The sequence below is a fragment of the Chanos chanos genome, chromosome 1 (genome assembly GCF_902362185.1).
Source record: "Chanos chanos chromosome 1, fChaCha1.1, whole genome shotgun sequence".
Classification (NCBI taxonomy): Eukaryota; Metazoa; Chordata; class Actinopteri; order Gonorynchiformes; family Chanidae; genus Chanos; species Chanos chanos.
Window position 1 is genome coordinate 34,942,851 of NC_044495.1, and position 19,698 is coordinate 34,962,548.

General features: G+C 39.4%; 2 protein-coding genes across 2 annotated transcripts; one reads left to right on the forward strand and one right to left on the reverse strand.

Moving 5' to 3' along the window:
• Window positions 1–500: 500 nt before the first annotated feature.
• Window positions 501–15,407, forward strand: snx22 (sorting nexin 22). The gene is made up of 7 exons (XM_030768270.1): window positions 501–758; window positions 12,360–12,443; window positions 12,745–12,849; window positions 12,970–13,061; window positions 13,665–13,703; window positions 13,890–13,957; window positions 14,141–15,407. The coding sequence occupies exons 1-7, from the start codon at window positions 672–674 to the stop codon at window positions 14,317–14,319; spliced, it is 654 nt and encodes a 217-aa protein (XP_030624130.1). The 5' UTR covers window positions 501–671; the 3' UTR covers window positions 14,320–15,407.
• Window positions 15,408–15,920: 513 nt separating this feature from the next.
• On the reverse strand, window positions 15,921–17,847 carry ppib (peptidylprolyl isomerase B (cyclophilin B)). The gene is made up of 5 exons (XM_030768283.1): window positions 17,666–17,847; window positions 16,957–17,070; window positions 16,758–16,851; window positions 16,497–16,681; window positions 15,921–16,289 (listed from the first exon to the last, which is right to left on the reverse strand). The coding sequence occupies exons 1-5, from the start codon at window positions 17,798–17,800 to the stop codon at window positions 16,167–16,169; spliced, it is 651 nt and encodes a 216-aa protein (XP_030624143.1). The 5' UTR covers window positions 17,801–17,847; the 3' UTR covers window positions 15,921–16,166.
• Between the last annotated feature and the right edge of the window lie 1,851 nt (window positions 17,848–19,698).

Sequence of the window (19,698 nt, forward strand, 5' to 3'; positions counted from 1 at the left end):
AACAAGGAAGGCACTGTGCTAAACGGTTGGCTGTGCAGTCTAATATGCGTAATAGAGTCTACCCCTTGTCTAGTCCTCTGTAGCTGCAGCCTCGCGACAGCTGGGAATACAGTGGTTAGTTGTTATATGAAGTGGGTCTTATATGATAACCACATGATGAGCTACCATACTGAGCGCAAAGATAGCAAACAAACTGTGCCATTATTGTATTTTCTGCTTACCAATTCCTTCTTAGATCGTGGTCATTTTGGCTAATTATTTGTGTTAAATATGCAGCTGCCATCATAATTTGGTTGGTTTTTTTCTCGTCCATTAGCCTATGTTTCGTCTCATTTTACCTTATTTTTAACGCTGAACGAAGACCACCGTTTACACAGACACACACGCGCTCACAGACACCAAAAGGCAGATGAGCAAATGAACCAATTTGTATGTGGGAGGGGCATGAGAGAAGGTTGGACAGTGAAACGAACAGTGTCCTGTGTGAGCGAAGCCTGCGAACTTGAGGACAACTGAATCCCGGAGTTAAACGCCGGATAAATATAGCAACTGACCTAAGAAGAAGTTTTACCATACAGAAAACAGACTTAGACCTTGCATGGTAACTGTGTACGAAAATATATTTCGCCTTTTTACAGTGATCTACGTTTGAGAATTCCTATTTCCAGGCGATGCTGGATCAATATCTTCCACGTATGATAGAGGTATCAATACCCTCTTTAGAGAGGGAACTGGACGAATCGGGCAAATTACGCAAAGTAAGTAGTCAGCATTGTTTACGACCTTTGTTCCCAAAGTAAATCCACGCGGGAATTCCATATGGATCTGTGTTTCTGAACTTTTAACTAACTGCCGGTCTGAATTATGTGTCGCTGTGTAATTGTCCGTCGTTTAAGATTCATGTGTATATAAATTAATTTCATGTAAAATGTGGGTGTTTGGATTTAATTGGACACATGAAATTGCCTGGCTTTAGGTTTTTTAAGGCGTCATGATTCGTGTAAATAAGACTTCTTTCTTTAGCGTCCGTAAATATGGTGAAGCGTCAGATTTGTGAGGTTTTTCGTTACACTTGTTTCATTTCATCATAAGAGAAGTTTCTGTTACTTCGGTAAATTTACGATGCGAGTCTGTTCAGTGACCTGGGTGGTGTGAAGAGCGCTGCTATTTTAGAAGGCTGCAAAAGAGAGAAAATTAGATGTTCAGGCAGAAAGTATACCGTGGCTGTTTGCCATTTATATATATTGTCAATGGGTGTTTGACTAGTTCTCTCTGCTGTTTGTCCTATTTGCCTCAGTCAAAGTGTTATGACTGATCTCAGCAACTTTAGGTGATGTGTCAACCTCACCCTTAGACATTTCACTTGGAGAATGAATGGTATGTGAGGGCCATAAGTACACTTTTGGTATGCTGACAGACTTTACAGAGGTTTTAGCACTTAAGGTTTAAAGGCACATTCTATCAATCTGTTTGAAGCACTCAGAGTTTACCCCTTTACCAACTATAGGCTAGAAAGTGATTCTGAGGCTCTCTGTCCCCAAATTTCAGTCAGACCTTATCAAGCCACCTGCATCCCCCTGGTGGGCTGCCATGATGCTTATTCAGGCCAAGAACAGATCAGAAAGCAATTTTTGTGCTTCCAGAACATCCTTATTTAGATCATTGTTGTACTTGCAACTACACAATTAACTAAGGTTTTTTTTGTTGTTGTTTTTTTCTTTTTTAAATATTTTCGGAGTATGAATAGCTCATTTGAATGTCCTGAGCTTGATGTTGAAGGGTTTGACATTTATAGAAAAAAATCTTCACAGTGGTGAATTTGCAAAACAAATATGCTGCCATAAATAATCAGTATCGTGAAGTTTCAGTATCATTATACACAAAAGGATTTATAAGTTTGTCTTTTACCTTTCTGCACAATATCTGCAACCAAATATAGTGCGCTCAAAATTGGGTAGGTGAAATTGGAAGGGGAGTTGTGGCAGATGAGTGTATGCGTTCCCTGCAAATAGGTATGCAGTGTGCCTTGACCTGTGGCACATGCAAGACAAAACGTACAGTTCTGTAGCCTACAGACAATGCCTTAGGCTTCAGCAGTTCAAGATGTATGCAGTCACGTTTGATATCAATACAATGAAAAGTTGAATTTACATGTTAAACAAACTTGTCTGAGAACATTTTTAGGGCATCATGTTGTTGCCCAGTTTAACACTTCACTTTCCAGTTGACTGATTACATCTATGCAGTGAACAGAGATAAAAAAAAAAAAATAATAGAAAAGTATTTTGCTATGGTGAGGTTTCTGAAGATTGTAATCTCTTACTTCCTCTGGTCTACTTAATGCTCATGTTTCGGCTAGCTTATAACTGCATTTTCTGAACACATCCCCCATGGGTTAGCATGGTTTCTGAGGTGTTTTTCTTTTTGAGAAGTTTGAAAAATGGGTGGGGTTATTGGCTTCTTTTTTGCCAGGAATAATAATGCGTTGTTGGGTAAACACTGTCTTCTTAAAAAGTCCTATTAGGTTTTGTATTGCTTCATGAGAGATAGCATAGCATCTCTCAGCTGTACATGTTCTAGCACGTGCAGAACCTAACAGTGGAAATCATTCATTGCGGTTTTCAACCTGTTTGGTTGACTTAAAAATTGCAACCCAGATGGTGAATATAACAGAGACAACACCAGTTTATGTGCGGTATCCAGTTTAGGTCACGATTACAGAAGAAAAGCATTTGGCCATGTCAATGTAGACAACTGTTAAGAGACAGTTGGTTCACAGGCTGAGAAGTGGTGTCATTTATGACTGGAATTCTTCAAGGTCTCTTGCTGACTCCCCTCTATAGATCCTGAGAATCTTTAGATAGAGACTATTCATTCCTATCACATTACAGATAAATAACTGAACACTTGAGATGGATACTGACCACTTGGCAGCACTTGAAAGTCAGACTTTGCTACACAGATCATATGGGCAAACTTAGTATATGTACAGTATGTGTGCTTTAGATGTAGATTATAGACAGTATATTGTGTTTACAGACAGTCATGATAATCACCAGCTAGATTGCTTTCATGGAACAGTAAATAAGCCTTTTGGTCAGCGTTATGCCAGTGTTGGCTGACGCACTCCTTGGCTATGAGCGTTGTTTGTTTCCCAGAACACACTGTAGAGATGTGTGATTGAGACATCAAGGTTCCCTTATGTCATTCTCCCTTCCTGGCGGGAATACTGGGGCTTTTGCATATTCACAACAATGAGAGCTCTGTGATTTGAGGGGAACATCCATTGGCATCCAAGTGTAGCCAGCCTGAATGGAGTTAGTTTTTTTTCCAGACAATCTTTATGAGCCCAAACATAAAGTGCCCAGAGTTTGGGAATAATGCACTCCTTTACCTCAGAGGATCAACTGTGATAGTGATCACTCCTCTCTGTAGGCATTTGTGGCATGTCCTGTTGATTGTGTGTCTACATATTAATGCCTTTATAAATAGAAGGATATTGATTTTGCTTTAAGAATGTACTGGAAAAAGAGCTATTACAAAGTCTGCCATTATGTCACATCATTTCAGATCAATCTTTTTAAATCTTGAAGTTAAGAGTATATATTGGATTCAAAAAGTTTTAAAAAATTATCCTAAATGTGCTGTTTCCATGTACTTAAACATCCATTTAAACATCAGTTCCATTAAGATGACATGGTAACCCTTATGAAATTCATGTCACAGAATCTTACTGAAGGTCTCTAATAACTGCACAGATATGAACTGCTTCAGCAGTCAAAAACTGCCCTGCAGTCAATTTTAAATCCCATCCCTTGTCCTAGTTTTTTTGGAGTTGTTTTCTCTTTTCCACATTCCTTGAGTAGTCTCCTGACTACAGAGAGTGAGCTTGTGGCATTATTTAACCAAGCAGTAAAATGCCATGCCTCAAGCTGCCAGCAGTAACTCCTTGATTAGGTTATAAAGAGAGTGCAAGGTTTATCATGTGATCCACAAATGTAATTGTTCAGCTACTACCATACAGCCTTTAGGGCCAGGGATCTTACATTGTATCAGCCTCTTTGATTTTTTTTTCTCACTTTGTTATCAGCCTGTTTGGTGCCAGCTTGCTCAAGCAGGAACTTGAGCAGCCTCCCGAGCTGTAAAAACACTGGTGTTAAAGAAGGGTTTTATTTTCAAAGGTATCAAAGGGAATCTTAAGAGGAAGAGCAGAGCAGTTTGCTTACTGTGATACTTCTTAAGTGGAAGTGAGTAAACCAAGTTCCCGTGTCAATGTCAGAAATGGGAAACTTGGAGGTTTGCAGTCATGGACTGGATATTTAGGCTACTGAAACCGAAATGTAGCACTGTGTATGGTAACACTGCAGACGATTCAGTATTTGGAAAGCCCAGATGTCATCCCATTTAATAAAAATGCATATGTATTTACACATCTATAATGCATACGCATGTATATTTCCCATACATTTTTGGATACAAAAATTTTTGCGCAATTTGTAATACAGGTCTAGAACATGCAGTTTCGTTAAATGTTCTTTATTTATTAAAATGTCATTGTGGATGTAGTTTATAGACAACCAATGACAAATGTCATCGGCTGAAATTGATCCGCAGCATTTGATTAACTTCATCACGGTGAACAAAAAAAAAGTTTTTTCATCGTCTTTATAAATGTACATGTGTAATTTTCCGTCGACCTAAAGGAAGAACCACTAAGGACTCAAACCCAGGGGAAGGAGCATAAGGGGCACGACCCATATGCAGAGCTGTTCCACAGCCACGGCCAATGGAAAACTGGATCAGATTAAAAGTCTGTGTTGTGCTCTGCACAGTTTCTCAGGCAAGTAGAAAACAGGCTCATACCCATGGAAGTTTGGCACACACATTAATTAATGTGTCTACATTGATTAAAACCCCGTCAGAAAAAAAAAATACTCATGAAGAGTAGATCATGAAGAGGATGGATTTGACACCCCTGATTTACTAATGTTTTATCATTGGTAAATCATTTTCACCATTGCCTTGCTTAAATTATTGAACAACCTTACTACACTCCCGGATACCACTAGGAGTCAGTGTTACAAAGAAACAGATAACAAATTGTCAATTGTAATTTGAATTATTAAACAACATGAGCAGTTTTTGTAAGGGTTCACACATTTTGGAATAGCCTGAAATAACAGCTTGTAAATGAGTTGACTATGAGGGAATAATTCTGTTTCAAGGTAATTATGTAAAACACAGCTTAATAGTTAGTAAACTGAACTCTGGGTACCTAAGTGTCTATGAAGAGGTTTGTTTGAATCCCGGTTCAGCCACCCTTGCCCACTTTCACCATGTCCGGGGGAGCATAACTCAGGGGGTGGGGCTGGGTGGGGGGGCTAAACCCTTATTTCACTGGTTTGATTTGCTCCACTGTAAAAGCCAGGTATGGCCTCTTTTCAATGCAATTATCCTCTTTAAATCTGGAAAAACAATGGTTCCATATGTTTCATATTCTGCTTCTGATTCTATAAACATCATTACACTATTACTACCACCATTAATACTGTCACTGTATTGTTGTTTGGCCTGCACAAATAATCGTAAAACTTTGCTGCATACTGTATGTGTCAGCAGAAATTAAGTAGATGCCTACTCAGTGATTGATTGAGTCTCTCAAAGACCACACCAGGGATTTAGCCAGTTGGATTTGTGGTGCCAGCTCTGGACATTCTGTTGAGGGAATAAATTATGCCTCTGGGGAGGTTGCCATGGTGTCCCAGAGAGCCTAAATTCCAGGAATCATGCCAGGAAGATGCAGAATATGTACAGATGATGAGGTAATACCAAGTCAAAATTTACTGTGCTACTTTCAGTGACTGAATTGACCTTCTCTTTTGCTGGCATTTCATAAGAATCACAGTTGGGGAGTTGTCTGACTGTAGTAATGGCCCTGTCCTGTAGAAATAACAGGAGAAGCTGTAATGCCAGGGAAATAAACTACAAGTGCCATATGTTGCTTCCCTATACCACAAACCAAGATGTTTGTCAAGAAGTCAGGAACAGCTGGCTGCAGGATTTTGTGGTTGCAGTTCTTTCGACGTTTTACTTTTGAAGTGTTAAGAGTTAGTTGTCTCACATAACCTCAGTCTGCACAGGTGTTCATGTTTCACTGAATTTACTTCACAGGAATACAGCATGAAACATTTTTCATAGATGTGCCAGTGTGGAGAAATGTAGAATATCACCACCTTTTTGAATTATGGTAGTGGGAGATAGAACTTCAGATGCAGAATTTATAGTGACAGAATTTCAGAACTGGTGGACTGTGCAACCTTTCCTTTTAAGATGAAGGGGAAGGCAGTTGAACCAAACCTAAAGCCATTTTTTATGAACATTTTTTATTGGCATTTTAGGAATCATCACAGAAATGTGCAGTGACATAAAATGCTCCTATAGTGAACCTGTGTAGCACTTCTCCCTCTACCGCTATAGCAATCAGTTCGGATGGTTCGATTACTTGTTCTAATATTTCTGAAATGACTCTGAAATAAGACTTCAAGAACTCTGCCAGTCTTAGACATGACCAAAACATATGAGTGAGATTACAAGGAGCCTGGGAGCATCTGTCACAAGGGTCAGCCATATTCGAGTATATCTTGACGAGTCTGGATTTACTGTAGTGTGCCCTATGAACTATTTTGAATTGTATGAGTTGAAATTTTGCACATGATGATCAAGATTTTATTTCTTTCAGTACCTTAGACCACCGATCATCAGACCTGATAATGCCCAGTTCTGTTTCCCATTCTGTTCTAATCTTCAGCAAAGCCGGAGGTGTATCTGGGGCTAGGAGGTCATATAAAAACTAAATATGTCCTCTTGCCATTTTTGCCACCAACAGAAGGTTATCAATTCCCAAAGAGGGTGGGGCATCTGGGAATGAAGGTGTGTTTGATTTGAGGAAATGCTGAATCTTAGAATAGCTCATTGTTACATATTGGGTTGTTAAGGGGGAGTGTGTTCCAGTCAAAGTGTTGCTTGATTTGTTGCCAGATTCTCTAAGTAGACATGACTACTGGATTATCTGGGTGCTGTTTAGGTTTAAGTCTGTCTAAGAGAATTCAAATTAGCAACCTTAATGCTACAATTATGTAAACCAGCAGATGAAATTTAAACTACAGTTACAGATTTTTAACACAAGCTATCGCTATTGCAATTTGGCAATTAGAAGAACGGAACATTTTTTTGTCATTTCCTCGCATTACACATTCATGAATGAACCCTAGATTAACATGAACATTCAACTGAACCAACACATAGATACATTCAGTACTGATAAAATGAATGAAGAGTTAAACATAGGCTATGAGTTCTAAAGATTTTTAAGTATAAAGTTGTATTAACTAGTTTGATAAGATTCTAGGCTGTATTTAAAGACACTTTCCCCTGTTGAATGCGTAGGCCTAATAGGCTGTGAAAAAGGATTTATTAGTCATTTTACCACAAGTTTGTACTCACATGAGACCATGGGAATATATTCTGATGTCAGATTACAGTTAAAGCAAAAGATTTGCATGTCCTTTTAAGACAGTGTGTGGGGGTGACTGCCAAGTCAGGGTCCCACTGCCACACTTATTTGCTTCTCTTTTGGTGCTAAGTCTTCAATGAAGTTTCAAAAAAGAAATCGCAGTCTTGAAGAGTCTGCTGCAGTATAAGTTAACTGCAACCACTTGAGAGCAGTTTACAACAAACTGAGTCAGGTCCTGGGAGCTGACTGACTAACCGGCACACATCACCTATAGTTATACCAAAATCATATCAAAGATTATCCAATGATAGTCAAAACAGTCATCAGAGGACCTCCCACCTTCTTTGCCTGTCTTGCTGGACACCATCATTTCCTAATGATGTAGTCAGAAATTGACACCTTTAACCCAGGTCAAAAATAATTGAGGATATTGTTTTTACATTGGCCAGGCATTGATAAATGAACAAACCTGAATACAAGGAGTTGTGTCTCACACTAACACCTGCAATGATGAAATACAAAAATTAATGAGAGCTCATTAGAGAATGCAAGGAATAAGTGAAGATGGTGTTTCATGCTATCACTTCATGATGAAGGACGAAGGGCATACAGAGAATAAATGTAAACATCATTACACAATTAATTTACACCTGCTTGGTCTCGACTAAAAATAAATAATAATACTGTTGGAAATACACAGAATAAATGAGAGCACTGTTTCATCTTATCTTAGTGCCCTTGGCTATATTCCAACACAGGCAGTCTTCTCATTTCCTCCAAAAAAGGTTCACACCATGTAACCTTGAATGTTTGATCATCAGCACTCTCTGCACACAGACAAACTCAGATTACCTTTTCTATTCCTCCATTCACAAATCACATCTTTATAAAAGAACTTCACATATTTGCTTTAAAATAAATGACTGTATAATTATGAATTATTAATACAAAATGATTGTTGATTAACCCACACAAGAATGGCTACATAGCTGTTACAGTGTTTTTGCTTAGGCCAAAAAAATGTTTTTTTTCTCCAACAAGTGCCCTCGTCGTCTCCCTGTCAAAAAGCAACCACATCCCAACGTGTGTAAAGGCCAGTCAAACAGAATCCAATTATCCGATCTTTCCAATATTGCCGAGGTCTATGCCTCGTGAGGTTACCGTTTATGTACATTCAGAGATTTGTTAGCCATAGTTAAATGTCGCCAGGAAGGTGATGAGTGAAGAAACGCTCTGCGTCCTCTGCATTGTTGAACTTATGTTCCACTTGTTGGTCAGTGACAAAAAGCACATCGGGGTAGCGGAGAGAAAACTTGATAGCCTCTTGGTGTAATTTGTTCTTGACAGAGTTGAATGAGGCTCGCTTTTTAGCCAGTGCGTTGCTCAAATTTGGGAAGATGAAAATCTTATGTCCCTGATACATTAGCTGTCCTTTTTTTCCTTGCAATCGCGAGGACTAGCTCCTTCTGCCGGAAACGCATGATAATGGGTCTGGGTCACTCTCCCTCTGCAGGCTTAACTCTCAAAGTTCTATGTGCTCTGTCCAGCTCGGGTTAATTGGTAAACGAGCTATCCTGCAGCAGGTCAACAGACAACGTTGACATGAAGACAGTAGTTGCTCGTCCCTCGCATCCCTCTGATAGACCAATGATGCGCAAATTATTTTGGTTAGATCTGTTTTCAAGGTCCTCAGCCTTCGCAAATAACTCCTTGTTGTCACTCTTAAGCTTATCCACCTGCCTTTCCAAGCGTTCCAGCCCGTCGCTATGGTCAGACAGCCAAACGTCCATTTCAGTGATACACGGTTCATAGGCCTGAAGCTTTTTACACACCGCGTCCAGTGACAGACTTATAGGTGAAAGTGAAGCTTGAGTCTCGGACATGATAGCTGCCCGGTTTTTCTCCAGTTCAGATTTTAGCACAGAGATTGAGAGTGTCATGCCCTCATCTGACTTCCCCGCCATTGCTATTCTATCGCCGTGGTTGGCTAGCTTGGTATGCTCGGAGGAGGTCTTCCCTTTTTGCGACGTCGCTTTTGGCTTACCTGACATTGATGAAATGACTCGTTATCTTAACTCACTCCAGTTGAACCGATTCACAGTTTCGTTATTTGTAGCGTTTGTATGTATAAATATATGAAATCGTGCTCAGAACCCCTCACCACATGTCTGCCCAAGTCTGTCGCCATACCAGAAGTCCTCACCTAAAGCCATTTTAATGACAGCAGGGCAGTCACTGCTAGGGCAGCTGTTAGCATACCTATCACACCTATCACCAGAACTTGACATCCACAAAGATGACCCCTCCTGGAAGTAGCAAAGCAGCAGGAAGAATATGCTGAATGCATTCTGAGGACACAGAGTGGCTCTGATAGGGAAGTACAGAGTCCACACTGAACAAAACAGTCAAGCTTAGTGCCATTTGAGTGATTGGTCTTTGTAACTGCATAGGTCAAGGAGTGGGCATAAATGAGTCAATCACTCAGACATCAAAGAACTTCCTCACCTTGCAGCGACAGAGAGTGTGGCACCCATGGATCTTGTGTTCATGGGAGTAAAACTGGCCATGTTTTTTAGGTGGGTGAGTGGTGGTCACTTATAGTCGGACACCTACTTCCTATTTTTCTGTTTCCATGTGTGCTGTTGTGATGTTATGTTTCCTGATTATACTACGCTTGTTAGTGCTTCAACACTTGGAACTGTTGTTTGCAGATCTACATCTGAAAAAGGCAGTGACAGCAGTGATTGGTATGTCTGTGTTACTAGACACTGATATGCCAAAGCTGCACTCTCCTCAGCTTTACCTGAAGAGGAACCACATGCGGACTCATTTGATCTAGCTCTACTTTTCAAGCTTGAAACTCAGCATGACAAGATTGCTAACAAGTCTACTGGATACCGCTGTGCGTAGCAGCTATTCGTCCTCACTAATTATGTCACATTGTTGTAAGATATCCATGGGAGCTTTAAAGCTGTGTGTGATGCTGCAGGTTAACACAAAACAAGATGGAAGTAAGAATGCGCAAGTCCATTTGCATACGACAGGAAATGAGGTGTTTCAGCTTTTGAAGGACAGACAGTTAGAAGCTCTGACTGATGGTTGTAAAGCTGCTCGCAACAGTATAGGCTTGCTTGTCTTAAGACCAGCAATTTCAATGCATTAAACAAGGCAAATGAAATTGGAAGAAAAAAAAACACGCTGAGTCATTGTGATGTGTAGTTTTACATTACTTTGTGTGTGTGTGTGTTTCGAGGGGGGGGCTGCTTAAGTTCTTCTCACATGTGAGCACATGTAGAACGAGATTGATGGCATGTCCTTGTGCAGACCATCCTCTAACAATCAAGAGGAGCAAAGAAGCCCTAGAATGGGAATATAAATGCACTGATATACTTGTAAATTTCTTCAGATGACCAATGATGGAATAGCTCATTACACCTGACCCCCAAATTACATCTAACCTTTACATCACTGCTCGGAGTACGTGACAGTCCTTTTCAAAAGGCTTTTGTGTCTCAAGGTCTAAAGTTAAAGGGGTTTTTGTTCAAGAAAAAAAAAGAGAAAAACTCAGCCCTAAAACTCTAATCCTAACCAATAATTGTAATTTAAAAGTGTTTTTTTTTTTTTAAACAGAATAATATGTTTGGACAACCCAATGCTCTTTCACTCTACTATTAACACATTTGAAACGCTATTAATCTTGGTTTGTAGTGTTCCCTCCAGTTTTGCTAAATGACATGTAATCCTATTGTGCATCATTTCAAACAGGTTCCTCTCTGACAATGATATGCTTCCACCTACCTTTCCTATTTTCAATAGAGAAGGCCAAGTCTCTAAAGAATGAAACTGCATCCAGCTTTGGGTGTGAGCCATGTTTTACAGTGCTCCACTACTGCCATGAATAGCAGCCACACCTACAGCTCAGCGCAGTGTTTCTCACATCAGTCTTCCCGGCATAGCTACCCACAGTACTATTGGTTTATTCCAACGCTAACACACTTGAGCCCACTGATCGACTATTTGAAACAGGTTTACCAGTTCTAGGCCTTAGCAGAGAATTCTATAGGAACTTCCTGACAGACACTGATCTTGGATGTTCTCCTTTAACCAAAGTGATTGTCACAAAAGGCTCATGATCAATTTGTGTAGACCAGACCTTTAAATTGTTAAAAGCATAAATAATGCATTACAAAGAAGTGTGACATCTGGCCATATTCAGGTATAAACCAACTGCTATATCATTAGTTCTGAAATGTGAAAGTAATCATATTTCTGTAACTGGGGATATCCTAAACATATCCTGAGTTTCTGTTATTTGGAGTGACTCAGAGCTCTTGCTCCCCCTGCTGGGTTCCTGCTCTTCCTATGCTATAAATGCACACGAATGTGAGACAGTTTTTCTAAACCATTGCTCTGGGATTCAGCAGTGGTTTTCAAGGTGCCCCCAGCTGAAAGATGACCATTTAAACCACTGAACTCTGTTTATTAAAAGATTTCCTGGCTGCCGAGTAGTTTCTTATTATGATCCAAGATGCAAAGTGTTAAAAAGCATTTGTATGGTTGTAGATTGTCATTTGAGAGCATGATAATAATTTTGGAAGCCTCTGAATGATATAAATTTCATATTGTGTAATTATTTGAACTGCATCTTGTTTCAGATTTTGTTTTTTAGGTTCTCCTGTCATTTTCTTTATCAAACTATTTTCTGTATCAACTGACCCAAATCACTGTAATTCATGTAATCTCTGCAACCATACTGGTATAATTTGTGTTTAATTTGCAAGATTTCTATATACAAGAATAAGTACAAGAGTGTCATCATTCATTCTAAAGAGAGATTTTTTTATAGCTCTACAGAGTGGAAATTTTGTTTAATGGAAGGAAACACTTTGTTCTCAGACGTCACAGTGAGTTCCATTCACTTCACAGAAAGGTAAGTGGTGATCTGTATTCACACATATGTATGCTTGTCCCTCATTCTATAACGCTGTTCTTCTCCCAAAAACATATTCATCATACATGTAAAATTAAACTTAAACTCTTTTACTTTATTTCATCATTGCACCAGTCTCTCTGTTTCATAATGGGTTCACTTAATTCTGGATGAATTATTATGATTTTCAAGGAAAAGTCAGCCTACACTGTTAGCACACTCTGCTTGGCTGCTGTGGTCTACAGAGTTTGGCTCACATAAAGATTCATCTGTAACCAAGCATTGTGATGTTGCCCTGTAGCTTAAGAAGACTGTGCAGCTCCCTGATTTCCCTAGCAAACGAAGCCCTCATCTTAGAACCAAACCACTGGAGCAAAGGAGGCAGGAGCTTGAGGACTATGTCCAGGTAGAGTTTATCTTGTATGTTATGTATTAACACTTATCATTTTTTTTTTTGTTAACATATCAGATTTTATCCTGTACTTTCTGAACTTGAAGTTCTTTCACTTTCTTCCCCTTTCTGTAGGAGATTCTGTATCAGAATGAAGTCGTTCCTCAAGAGTTATTGGATTTCTTGCAGGTTAAACACTTCCATTCAGTGAACAAGATCTGTAATGAGTAAGTATCTGTATGTTTGTTTTACCTTATCTCACTTTGATTCACACGTTATGGACAGGAAATACCCCAGCTAAGTTGGATACCTATGTACAAGCATAAGCAGCAGCCGAAGCATATGAAAACAGCTAACCACATGGTAGATTTCATTGGGTCAAAGAGCCTTAAGCCCTTAAAATGAGAGTAAATTTTATGGCCAAGAGCAGGGATTGCTAGGGTCAAGTAATATATTGCTACATGTATGAAGCTGTTTTATAGTGGACATATTCCCTGATCAAATTTGACATGTCCAGCTTTCATAATGTATTAGGAAGTAATGGTGATATGGACTTTAATTTTGATGCAGAAATGTTGATCAAACAATTATAAACAAAAGTTTTCCATGCTATGCTCTGTTAATTTCTTTAGAATGCCAACAGCTTGACCTATCACAAAAAGGATTTTCATTTATAAAGACAGTGATACCATTCTCACAAAATGGAATAAATAAAGCCTGAGCTTGAGTCTTCAAGAGAGATGCTGATTATTTATGTTAAAGAAAAACAGTATTTCTGGTCAGAAAAAAAACAGACTGGTAACTAACATGTTATGGTTTTGTGGTTTCAGAAAAAGCTACAGGGATGATTCACAACCTCAAGGATATGGGTAAATATCATTTTATTATCAGACAAACGCATATACTGTTCTGTAACTGTGTCTGCTTATAATGAATATGGGACCTTTATGAATCAAGCCAACACAAATGTCCAAGGGTTCAAATTCTGATTCTTAAGAGATTCTGTCTCTAACTTTCGCATACGGTTACCATTTGACATTTTGTTTTTCTCATAGCTGTCAACTGCTTCATCAGCGTGTAGTTGGCTTCTCAAATGATCCATATCTACTGGACTCAAACTCTGGTAGGTGTTGCAAGAATGGTATCATAATTACAAACTTCACATGACAAACATATTGAGAGGTTTCTCTTTGGTATTGTGGGCGCAAATATTTAGGAGGAAATTATTCGTAAATTGGGCTTTTTTTAAAAAAAAAAAAAAAAAAAACAGAAAAACTTATTTGCTCTGTAATTTTTTTGTTTGCAGAGCTTCCAGATATTATTGTGAGTGGGGTCCTCCAGGGCCTGTACCCCAGAGATATAAGAGTCAGTTTCAAGACCTGCACCAAGTCAAGTGTAACATCTGCCTTACCTTGCCCACCAACTGCTCCCCCCACCACTACAGACAGAAACAGCCTCAACACGCCTGAGACCAAGAAGGCTTGAGATGGGAGTTTTTGTTATGTTCAATCACTTTAATTAGGGAGGTTCTCAAATTGTGCTAATGTGTGATTCTTTTTTTTCACCTTGGCAATGTTTCAGGGCATTGTGTTACTGACCATTAAGTTGTGTTGCTCAATTCAATCTTGAGTAGTTTGTACTTATATTTGACATATGGGAACAGAGTGTGCATTTTTATGTAGATTTAGCTCAATAAGACAACACATAAAGTTATTAAAGTTACAAATAGTGGGGACTCCGTGTTTCCTTTGACCTTGAATCTTTCCCCAGCCAATAGTAGTTGTTTCTTTAGTAACCTCGACAACCTCTGAGTAATGATGGTGATGTTGACAGAACACACTGAAAACATAGCATGCAGCGGTACCTCAATAACCTAAACTACACGTGTAGCTACAGTTGGCCCTTGGTATCTGCGGGGGACTGGTTCCAGGACCAGTTTTGCCTTTTGGAACTTTCTGGAATATTTTCGACTCGCGGTTGATTGAATCCGCGAATGCGTAACCCGTGGATATGGGGGGACGATTATATTTAAAATGAGAGGACTGCTTAGTCAACCTTTGTGATTAACGAGGGAGGGAATTTGAAAGTACTAATGTACCCCAAGTACTAATGATCACGTCCTGAAAGGCAGCAGTTGTCCTTTAAAGTTGGCTAAGTGGATATTGCGTACCTTGGAGATACATTTCTCTTTTTTCTCATTACAAATCCTGTGCTAATACTGACCAAGTTGTTTGATCAGTGTAAAAAGATCTCTACTTTGAACATGATGAGTTTACTCTTTTTAAGAAGTTGCTCGGGGACACTGGACATTGACAATTGTAAACATAATTTACTCCTCATGTGGTCACAGCCATGGAAAGATCTACATTATATTCGTGAGCACTGGCAATCAGCCCTAATCCAGTCAAGCAGAGCAGAATAATGCATACAGTATTTAGTGGGTTACCTTTGCCGAGAGAGTGGTGCTAGACCCTCTCCATGCTGTTGTAAAAGTGTTCTTGACATTTGTATTTCAATTATGGTCATTTGCTTGGTCAAAATTGGTTTAAACTCAGTAATTCCTAAATAGTAGGCACCATATATATATATTTTTTTAAACTGTGCCTTTGTGAAGTCAAATTAATTTACAATCATTGTGAACTTTCCAATACTTGAAGCCAACTGTTAGTAATACTGTATTAGTGAGAGAAAAATATTTTCTAATATTGCCTTCTGTTTTTTAACTAACTATTGTCATATAATAGATTGTCATTTTACTTGCATGAAACAAACTCCAGTCTGGAGTATATGCCATCTTCATTATCTACCCTTAACTTCTTACATTTATTTGAGATGATATTTTTACAATTAAGTGTGAATAAATATTGATGTGTCCTTAAACTGAAAATCACAGAATCTTCCAAGAATTATTTTACTGCTGTACACTTGAGGTCTATGTACTCTACGATGAATTAATTCACACTGTAAATCACATTGTCACATATCTGTGAAACTGTGTTTGATCAGTTACCCCAAGTTGCAAAAATGTACGATTAAGGTGAAAAGTGTGATGAAAACTGTCTGCAGAGCACAGAAGAGACAACCTGTAACAAAACCTGGATCTTTTATTGAAGATTTTTCCTTGTAAAAAGCAGGTGTCTGTCTGACAGTTACCATTTGGAATGCCTGTTTGGAGGTGTGTCATTTGGTGGGCCAGTACTGCAGCCATGCAAGAGTGCATGATGGTGCTTTGAAGCACTTTATACATGCCTCCAACAAAAGACCTTGTGACTAGTGGTAAACACACCTGTCAAATCCCCAAAACCCAAAGTCCTGTTTCCCATTTAAATTATTTACTCTTTAGAAATGGCAAATGGTTTCTCCACTTCAATCTTGCCACATTCGTGAATGGTCACATCCTTAAGAGGCCGATCTCTGCCATCTGTCTTGGTGCCTTCAATCTTTCGCACCACCTCCTGTAGATTAAAAAACACACGCACACACATTAGCAAGAACTTTGATTCTCGGATATTGATAAAGGTACAAGCTTTTTAGAACATAATGTCCCTGCAATCAAACACTGAAATCTTCCCCAATTCTAAAATACCTTGCAGCAGTTTTGTCAGATAAACAGCAGGTGTTTGTGGACTTATATTGTGAGGTGCTGACAGAAGGAAATTTACCATGCCCTCCAAGACTTTGCCAAAAACAACATGTTTTCCATCCAACCAGGGAGTTTGAACAGTGGTGATGAAGAACTGGGAGCCATTGGTATCCTTTCCTGCGTTAGCCATGCTCAGCCAGCCAGGGCCATAGTGCTTCAGCTTGAAGTTCTCATCTTTGAAGCGGTCTCCATAGATGCTCTTTCCTAAAAGAGAAAAGTAAACATCTCTAGTATCAATATAAAAGGTGCTAAGACATTACTGTGAAGTATTTAAACATACCTCCGGTTCCATCTCCTCTGGTGAAGTCGCCGCCCTGGATCATGAAGTCCTTTATCACTCTGTGGAACTTGCTGCCTTGGTAACCAAATCCTTTCTGTTTAAGAGTGAAATACACACACACACAGTAATTGCAACAATTATTTCCGACGTATGTAGGCAAAACATGCTTCAGGTGGATTCAAAGGACAGTTTGCTTTACCTCTCCTGTTGCCAGTGCTACGAAATTATCTACGGTCTTCGGCACGGTTTTTCCAAACAATCCAATTACGATTCGACCCGCGTCTTCATCCCCGATTCTTATGTCAAAATAAACCTGTCGGAGAAGAATGCATTATATTCAAATAATGTGCACCACTATTCGATGCTTTTTGATATCATTTCGGACGTTGTGAAGCTTAATTGAGAAAAGAGAAGGGATACTAAATCCAGGCCGACACAGACGTGGCCTAATTATTAGTAACGGTATCGTTTATATTTTCATATAGTGGATAATTTCAGATCAACATTAATAAAAATCCAGATGCAACTGCTACATTCAAATTTGTTTTATGTATACAACTCTCCTGTTTTGCATCATCGGTAAGATCATTTACTGCTACTTTGCTTTAGCTGATAGCATGTCGGGTTAGCTTGCAGAGTGAGAGGAAGATAAAATTCCATAGGCCAAAGTCAGAAACTGTGCCTCGACATGTCACAACATGGATATGCATATTAGGACACTCATCATGACGAACATAGTGCGAAAAAGGATAATCGAATGGCATGTTAATGTGTAACAACTGAGCATTAGGGATATTGCAAAGCGTCCAGCTTGGTTTCCAAAACAGCCGAATCTGACGGTCTGAAAGTACACATCTCTGGACTGTGAGAATTCTGTCTCCACGCACTGCACGGGATGAAACGCTTACCTTGGCTGTGACTTTGGGCCCTTTCTTTTTCTCGTCAGCTTGTGATCCGCTTGGAAACAGCAGAAATATCACCGACCCCACGATAACTGTGACTGCGACCAGAAACTTCATCCTTCTCTCACAAAGCCGAATCATGAACGGAAAAAAATGTATCCGTGGCACTGGTGAATTTTAGTCAAGCAATGTGGGAGGAGAAAATATGGGCATCCGGGGGAGGGATAAGGAAGGACGTGATTCGTTTGAAACTGGCAACGCACTCTCTTACGATTGGACAAGAGCTCTTGTGCACTGTGTTGACCTATCACAGTTTGAAACGCGTAAAGCTAGGACGCGAAATCAGAGAGTGTGTATCACGACCAGATAATGGAAATATTTTATTACTTTACCTTATCTCAAAATGTACACGTGAAAATGCGTTCTACCTGTGTAAGTGGATTGTTTCAACACGTTTGTAAAATAAACGTGTTAAATAAATTGTGTTCGGAAATTACCTGCAAGTTTTTCTAAACACTATGTTAAATGCACCTATCACACCACCTTGGAAATGCCCCGCTGCACTTTAAGAATGCATTTCATGGGTTTTGACTTTATTGTTTCAAAGTAGTCGTTTGGGGAAAAGAATAGTAAGAGAACATCTGTGCTCTTCACACTGTTCAACTTTATACTCGAAAAAGGCTGACGCGCCGAGACACTCGTTAAGGGAAGACCATGTTCCCACTTTAGAACAGCTCTGTGGATGAGGGTCTGATGCAGTCGGCTATGAAAGTCGATTTTCAAGATGAGTGTGGTGCCGTTACAGAGTGGAGTCACAGCTAAATGCAAGAGTCAGCTGAAATTCAGAGCATACTGATGCACACAGGAAGAAGGGTTGAGCAAGGAACTAGGCAACAAGTCAAGAAGAAGGCTCAGACTACTGGAGATGTCAACAGAAAAGTTTTTGATTTGAACTCTTCGGATACTGAAGACTATAGGCAGAGCCACACCAGGGAAGTGTAATGTTGTAAATTTGCTTTCAGGTTGATAATATAATAGGGTGGAGATGTTTCTGCTACGGCTTAAGTGACGATATGTATGCCTTCAGTAACCTCATGCATTGCGCACATTAATTCCCCATAGAATAATTCTTTTAAAACTTTGTGGGTTACAATGCATAATCTTAACTGCGGGAAAAAAGCACATTCCAAACAAATAAAATTGAGCAAGGTTCTTTTAACTTAAAACACAGCAGTACTGTGGCTGAGATAGAAATGGCTAAGAGTGCTCTCACCACTTTTTAACACATACAATCTAAGTACAAAAATTAACATCGGTCCTGGTGAAATGATTCTAGCCGCTAAAACTAGCAAGCGTCATTTCTTGAGAAACGTCATTCGCTTTTGTATTGTGCTATAGTAATGCATGCAAATCCTAGAGCACAGCCCAAATATGACAGAGGTGATACAGATGATACATTTTCCACTTGAATTAGTGATGCAAGAGCACTGCCCTGCTCTCTTGGCTCAAACTGTCTAGATAAATGGCAGTGAAACATAAGAAATACCAAGTTAAGCATTCTGTCCATGCATGTATTTGTCTGCGCACATATTTATCTGCTTGTTTTACAGTTGTTAATTAAAGTCCCATGTGTCAATGTTAAGGCAGTTATCAAGCCCACTTCCAGACACTTTTGGACTCACTAAGGAAGGTCCTTATAACACTGTTTGGCTGAGTTGTGAAGGCCCCCCAGATGAACTAAGGTACACCTCTTCACCTGAAATAGCAAATGCCTGTGTTGAAAAGTGGTGCATAAATTCAACACAATTAGTATCCATGGGACTCTCCCAGGCACTCTGATCCCCTTAGAGTGGTCTACTGATATATCACATACTGTTCTATTAATGATACCAAGAACATGCCTTCTTCTGAAGTGATATAAGCAAAATCGGTGTGACTGTAGACACTATGATTAAGGGCAGAGTGAGAGGGCAATGACCATATGGATTCTAGCGCTCATGACTGGGATTCAGATGCTGAAAGATTGCAAAGACTTTTTG